Genomic DNA, 7,583 nt, shown 5'->3' with positions numbered 1-7,583 from the left:
CTAGAGGAGTTGTACATTTGTCGATTTGCTACACCTCTTCCTTTAGCCCTAAAGTCGGCCGTGCTACATTACACAAATTGTCCAGCGATCTTCAATCGTAGGCTTCATTTACTTAATCTTAGGGAGTTGAAGGTTGTTACTGTGGTGTGGTCTGATGTACCAAGTAACTTGGACAGCTGGGTTAATTTTGCCCTAAGTCGCAGGGGTGGGCGTGTTTTGTGCATGTGAGCTGAGAATCAACACGCTTCCGAAGTTACAATGCATGTGATGCAGCTACGGGTAATAAGGAATGCTGTGTTTTGGACCTCACAAACAAGATAGGCTCATGTGTGTGATGTCCTGTGATTTATGTGCCACAGCAGAATGATGGTGTGGGAGAAAGGGGAGAGACTGTGGCTGAACTCGCCTGACGTGACCTGTAAATACTTTATACAACATCCTATGTGTCCTGCAGCCTGCTTTTGGCTGTCAGATAAAGCAGTGAGCGTGCAATTCTGTGTTGCTCATGTAGTACCTGCAGTGTGAGGGAGCGTCAGTTATGGCCCTGCAGCCATGTGGTGCGATTCCTCAAGTGTGATCCAGCTCTCAGGACCAAAGTGGCTGGACCAGGCCAAGGGGCCGCCCACCTAACACCTGGCTGCAGTATATAGGAGATCATTTTCAGAGGGTGGGACTGGACCGCATATCTCCCCTGAGGGTTGCCAACCAGGATCCCAAGCTGTTTCGTTATGTGGTGGATGCAGCAATGCACTGTACCGGTGCAGGGTCCCCAACCCGACCAGACCTGTGCAATTCTATGCATGTTTGAAATGACATGCTCAGCCATTGCTAGTCGTGATAATTGACAAGCTCTGGCAATGAGATCAGCAACTGCCATCGTCAAGGTTGACATCCCCTCTGACTAGAAGTCATGTATTGCGACCTTGGCTTTAGTTGATCTCCTTCTCTTATACTTCCACAGAGGTAACCATATAGTGTCAGTGCTCTTGAACACTCGGCTCATGTTGGATGGATTTGAAAGCCTGGATCAAGTCCCCAAATCCTACAGTTGGTGTGTTTTTTGTTCTTTCAGTACAAGTCCAATATGGCCTGTGGCAAAGCAAGCACCAGGTGGCACAGATTGGTTTTATTTGTTGGCGTGTGTTTGCTGCCGTGTGTAAATGTTGTTTTGTTTTTGTTTTTTTTGTTTTTTTTTTTTTGTATATCAGGTTTCATGGTTGTTTTTGTTTCTTTACCTCTAGTTACCAAGAACTATTTCCAGAATCGGGAGTTCTCCTTTACCCTTAAAGATGACATCTACGTGCGGTACCAGTGTTTCAGCAATCAGACCGAGTTGGAGAAGGAGATGCAGAAAATGTGCCCATACAAGATCGACATTGGAGCGGTCTACTCTCATCGGGTTAGTCTCGCATGTTCAGTTTTCCTGGTATCGTGCCAGCGAGTAGCTCATATCCCTCTGACCATTTCTGATGGTACATCACCTGCTCTTGCACCACCACCACCACCACCACCACCTGCTGCTCATCTCTGCCTTTCTGTTTACCTTCCCCACTGTATGTTTATTTTTAATGCCAGTGAAAGTTAGTGTATGTGTGTTTGCATACTAAGAGAGGACCAGGTTCTACTGTCCATTTGTGCTTTGAGACCCGTAGGGGACGCCACTGAGCTCCCAGACCCTCCAACATAAGTCTGAGGTTCAGATAATAACGTATTTTAACAAATACCTTCACAGGTTATTCATAAATACTGCACAGTCACAATTCCTCTTATTCTGTCTTCCTTCCTCTCTCTTCATTTTCTTTCACTCATCCAGGTAAGTGTTGTTCTGCTCCTCTCCTGACTTCATCTTGCCTGAATGAGGATGAGTAGCTTCCTTCATGCCAAACCCAGGTGTACTTCCATTGTTGCCTCACTACAGGTTGGAGGAACTTCAATGTCTGGGCAGAAGTTCCTTAAAGTGGGGATGGTGTGTTGCTGCAGCACCCATGGAATTACAGCAGGACTGCAATTCCCAGTCTGCCCAGCTGGTATTCATGCAGGCACCGTGGTCCTGCCAGACTGCCACTGATTATATCGGGGGGAACAGTCTATGCGATAGGCCTCTCTCTCTCTCTCTCTCTGTCCTGCCATTGTACTGGCCTCCCGGCTGGGTTGGGTATCTTGAGTCATCCTGGCCAGAACGCCATGCCATGCCTGGTGTCCATGATAGCTGCTCATGACTAAACCAAGTTTTGTTTAACAGCCAAACCAGCATAATGCTGTGAAATCGGGAAGCTTCCAGGCACAGGAGAAAGAGCTAGTCTTTGACATTGACATGACGGATTATGATGATGTGAGGAGCTGCTGCAGGTGAGTGTGTCAGTAGAGGCTCTGTCAGATGTAGTTCTCTCCACAGTGTATTAAATGTGGACCTGTACTTCACTTGCAGCTCTGCTGATATCTGCCAAAAGTGCTGGACATTGATGAAGATTGCCATCAGAGTACTGGACAGGGCTCTGAAAGGTACGTCCTGACCAGTGGGTGTCACGCTTCTATCTCCTCAGCTGGCCCCAAGTTTCTTATTTTCTGTTTTGTGCTCCTCAGAGGATTTTGGCTTTGAGCACAGGCTTTGGGTGTACTCGGGCCGCAGAGGTGTCCACTGCTGGGTGTGTGATGAGGCCGCCAGGAAGTTGTCTCAGTCGGCTCGCTCTGCTGTGGCAGAATATCTCAGTTTGATTCGGGTAGTTGTTCTCTACAAGTGCGTTTGTCCTGCATGGCTTCTTCAAGGTGGGCTCTTGCCTGACGTACTTTTCTCTCTGTTTAACATAGGGTGGTAGTGAAACAGTTAAGAAGGTTCAGCTTTCAACTCCGGTTCACCCCTTTATCACGTATGTACCTGTCAGTATTAACGTTGCACTTCATTACTGTCGGTCTGTTGTGCGTAGCCTCCGTGGTGTCAAACAACTGGGTTCTGATATACAAATGCACCTCTGCCAGTCCTCTGGTCCATCTCACTCTTCCTCCTTTGTTCACAGGAAGTCACTGTCCCTGATTATGGGCTACTTTGAGGATTATGCCTTGATTGATCAGGATATCCTAGGGAGACCAGAGTCTGTGGAGAATGTCCTGGCATTACTTCCAGAAGATATCCTTTTAGAGACATGTGTGTATCAATTGGCTGTGTTGTGACGTACTTTCTTTCTCTGAATGGTATATGCTTCCCTTGACAGAAAATCACAGATAAGAGACATGCTGCAGAGTGACTTTCAGAAACAAAAGACATCTGTGAAGCGCTGGGACTCCCTGAAGAATAGGGTGAAGCAGGTGTCTATCATCAGTCTAAAGCAGGCCTGGAGATGTGTAGAGTGGCGTCGCACACTGCACAGTAGTGACTGTGGCTTGCCCCAAATTAACACCCATTACCCCGTTTGCTGTTAAAAGACTAACATTGTTTTTCTCTTTCCACTTTAATCTTCTCCTTTCATGGAACTAGGGGAGCCAGAAGAACAGTGCATTGTTGGATTCCGAAATCGTCCTGCAGTATTGTTACCCACGACTCGATGTCAACGTCAGCAAAGGTGTTAATCACCTTCTCAAGAGCCCCTTCAGCGTTCACCCCAAAACAGGTGACCTACCCCATTATACAGAGTTGCTTGTGCCAGTTCCTCCTTTGTGTCATGGCATGTTATCCTGTTTTAACTCGAAATACTGCTGTTAAACTTAAACGATGATAATAACATTTGTGGCTTGGCTTCCTCACACAAGGCCACCACTGAAAAGTGTCCTGAGCCACATCAGGGCTGGTAAATCCCCCCCGTTTGTTCTCTCTTTACCAATTAGGTAGAATTTCTGTGCCCATTGACACAAGACAGCTGGACCAGTTTGATCCCTTCGCAGTTCCCACCATAAGGTATGACCAAGGCCTCTCACGTTCACCTGCATGTCAGGTGTCCTGGCTGCAGCTCTAGACGTGCTCTGACAAGATGTTTGATTTTCTAGCTGTAAGTGATCTCTGCTGCTCTGTTTGGCAAAACTTTAGGTTTTGGCTCCTTCCTTTAACCCACAAGTTTATTAGTGGGCCACGCAGTGAAGTGCTTTATCCTTTTCTGATCGTGTGGTTTCTTTGCTGCTTGCCTTCATTTCCTTTTACAACATCCAGACCTGTTAAGCTTTTCACGTATAAGACAGGTTATGTCATAGAGCTTCAGTCCAGAATGCCACTCAAGTGTCACGGGTGACATCCTCATGTGTCCATAACTTTCCCGAAATCTGTCTTTGTCCCTAGCCATCATCTCCTATGTGTTGCCTTTCTAATTGTATAAACATTTATCAGGGCTTCCCTTAATCATTATCTTCTGTTTTGAATAATGTGATGAAAATTATGCAAAGGTACACGTTCAAATCCTTTTTCCAAATCTATCACACATAAGTCCCATGATCCATTAAATATGTATGCGCCAACAAAGAGTGTGGCCACTGTTTAATGGACAGGACAGAACGCACATTTGGCGGAGTGGTGGCTCTGAGGCTAGGGATCTGCGCTGGCAATCGGAAGGTTGCCAGTTTGAATCCCGTAAATGCCAATAGGGACTCTGCTCTGTTGGGCCCTTGAGCAAGGCCCTTAACCTGCAATTGCTGAGCACTTTGAGTAGTGAGAAAAGCGCTATATAAATGCAAAGAATTATTATTATTATAATTATTGCTCCTCTTAAATGTGAGGTTCAGCTGAATGAAGCATTTTTCTTCACAATACCTTGGCATTTGGCTTTTCTAGTGCAGTCACTTCCAAGTTCAGTCCTGGGACTCCTGTGGCTGCAGATTTTTACAATCAGTCGGTCGTTTTCCTTCTCATTGATCTCATTGTTTAAGTAGCTAGAATTCCTTTTAATTCCCCTCCTCCTGCAGAGTTTGTTCATTTAATAATGACAATGACGAGTGTCCTAGAAACAGGGATGAACGGCTCTGAATGATGAAAGGCAGCAGACCTGATATGTGTGTGTTCAGTCGATGTACAGGTAGGTGGTATAACCTGCTTGGCATTGCTGCCTGTCGCACCTCCTCCGGTGCCCATGGGTCAGCTGCAGGATCTTCAGCTAGGAACCACCATTCACCAACATTTCGCTCCTTTAATCGCTAGAACGCCTCCTGGTGGCGGAGCAGTGACAGGGACGTCTCCCTGTCACCCCCTGCAGCTGTTATTGGGGTTATTTGTTCTTTCCCCAGCTCCTGTCCTTTCTCCTCAACCAGAGCCAAAAGCTGCCTTTCTCTGCCTCTTCTGCCAGATCTTTAATGGCCTTTCTTAGGTTCCTTCCAGTCACCCCTGCGTCCCTCAGGAGGCGTGTGGTTGACAGCCCCACATACCCTCGGCATCCCACCTCCACTGGGTAGATGGTGGTGGCCGGCCTCCCTGCACTCCTCAGCCAGCTCGGAGTACTTGGCCTTCTTGCGCTCGAAGGCGGCCTCTATCTCCCCTTCAGATGGAACGGTCAGCTCAATGAGGTGCACCGATCTTACTTTGGTGGACCACACCACAATATCAGGGCGGAGAGATGTAGTTGTTATCTCCGTGGGGAACCTCAGCTGTTTGTTGAGGTCAACCCTCATGTTCCACTCTTGGTCGGGGGAAAAAGGCCTCGACATCTCTCTTGGCCTGGTGCAACTTTGTCCCCCCCTTCCGTGACGAAGCTGGTACAGTCCTCTGATAGTGGTGGTCCTGTGCTGCCCTGTCGACGCCCCACCAGCACCTCAGCCAGTTTCCTCAGGACCTGGTCATGGCCCCATCTGTAGCGCCCCTGGGAAAGTGCGATCTTGCAGCCTGTCAAGATGTGCTGGAGACTTGCATTGGGCGCGTTGCAGAGTGCGCAGCTTTCCTCATTCCCAAACCACTGGTTGAGGTTGCGAGGACAGGGAAGCGTGTCGTAAGTTGCACGAATCAGGAAGCTGACCCTTGCCTGTGGGATCCTCCACAGAGCCGACCAACTGATGTTCCGGCTGACGACTCCCTCCCAGGTCGTCCAGCCTCCTTGTCGGCCCTGCGACATGGCCTTGATCTTGTAGCGCTCTTCCTCTGTCCTCGACACCTCTGCCACCACCATCTCCTTCCTCTCCTTGCAGTTAGCCTTAGACCAGAATCGTTGCGCTTCTCCCCATCCTAGCCCTGCTCTTCTGACCTGGACTCTGCCCATGATCTCCTGGTGTTGCAGCCTGCTGATGGCTTGGTCAACCTCCGATTGGGCATTCCACTTCCGGCCAGTGGAAACCATGGCGTTGGCATTCCTCACTGACTGGTCGGTGGATTCCCTTAGCTCGAGCACCAGCCTGGACTTGCTTGTAACCCAGACTGATGGACTGCAGTGGGAGCTGTAGTGTGTTCTTCCCAAAGAGGCCCGTTTCGGAAAGGCACCATGGCAATCCCAGCCATTTTCGGATGAACGAGTTGGCTTTTGCGTCCATCTTACTCACGGCGGATGAGGGGATCTCGCTCATTTTCAGAGGCCACATTACCCTCCTGAAGAGTGAGAACTGATAGCACCAAACCTTGTACTTCCCGGGGAGTTGGCTCTGATCGATCTTTTGCAGGCCATCCGTGAGCTGTTTCATGACGGACCTCCCCATGTGTTTGTCTGACAGATCTGCGGTATACTGCCTTCCCAGGCTTCTGATGGGTTGTTCAGCCAGAAGGGGGATTTTCTCTCCCCCAACAGTGAAGATGGTGTTGTCATTTCTGATTCCCCTTCTGAGTGACAGGCTACGAGATTTGGAAGGTTTTATCTTCATTCTGGCCCATGACATCAACTCGTCCACCCTTCCCAGCAGCCGAGATGTACATGCTGCTGTCTGAAGGAGGCTGGTTACATCAGTTCAGTAGGGAGTAACACCTTAAATGTCCAGAACACTTGGAAAAGGGGAATTGGAATCATGATGGTTGTCAGGTCCGTCATCATTCTGTGTCTTTTGCTGATGTGTCTCCTTTTTTAAATACAGTAAGGTATGAATTGATAGGAAAATGACAATAGGGAGTTAAGAACTTAAAATTGTGATTATTTCTGTTTTTTTATAAAGGTAATTCTCAGACCTTTCCTGTTTTATAAATGCAGAATAAAAGGAGAGGGGGGAAAAAGCCCCACCAATTAAACGATGATATCAATGTGAGTGAAAATGACTGACTTATTGTGAAACTGTGGGTAACAAAAACCTGGACCAACAGAGGGTCCACAGGACTGGATTTAGAAACCCCTGTCTCAGGGAGACTGAGGAAGGTGATACACCTTTTCAAGCCCTGTTTGTAAAAATGGCTATCGTCACTCCAAGTTCTGTCAGCCCCTAGATGGTTTCTCCACCCTCCATGAAACGCTGAAAATAGTGCATTAACCAAAATGGTGTCCAGTGCTGTCAGCATTTTTGGTCTGATCGGCCATTCTGTTGCAGAGCTTTTTCATCACTGCAATAACCTCAGACACAGAGACGGACCAAACCCAGTCTTCTAGGTTCTGGAGTTCTTCAAAGTGCACTGTCCATAGTGTCTCCAGTTAAAGATCAATGATTCCCCATCCGTCCTTAGGACGGCCTAAGAGAACGCTCTCTGAACTGTCAACTGATTTACA

General features: G+C 48.0%; 1 protein-coding gene across 1 annotated transcript in view; it reads left to right on the top strand.

Annotated features, from left to right (window-relative positions):
* prim1 (DNA primase subunit 1) overlaps positions 1–7,583 on the top strand; it is a 69,001-nt gene that overhangs the window by 42,657 nt on the left and 18,761 nt on the right. The window contains exons 3-11 of the mRNA XM_039746526.1: positions 1,242–1,399; positions 2,243–2,349; positions 2,429–2,502; positions 2,584–2,720; positions 2,809–2,867; positions 3,015–3,124; positions 3,218–3,303; positions 3,473–3,605; positions 3,820–3,889. Coding sequence (XP_039602460.1) covers positions 1,242–1,399; positions 2,243–2,349; positions 2,429–2,502; positions 2,584–2,720; positions 2,809–2,867; positions 3,015–3,124; positions 3,218–3,303; positions 3,473–3,605; positions 3,820–3,889 — 934 coding nt within the window. The remainder of the gene's footprint in view (positions 1–1,241; positions 1,400–2,242; positions 2,350–2,428; positions 2,503–2,583; positions 2,721–2,808; positions 2,868–3,014; positions 3,125–3,217; positions 3,304–3,472; positions 3,606–3,819; positions 3,890–7,583) is intronic.

Source organism: Polypterus senegalus, chromosome 3, assembly GCF_016835505.1.
Source record: "Polypterus senegalus isolate Bchr_013 chromosome 3, ASM1683550v1, whole genome shotgun sequence".
Taxonomy (NCBI): Eukaryota; Metazoa; Chordata; class Cladistia; order Polypteriformes; family Polypteridae; genus Polypterus; species Polypterus senegalus.
Note: the sequence above shows the minus strand (reverse complement) of the source record. Positions and strands in the feature narration are given on the sequence as shown.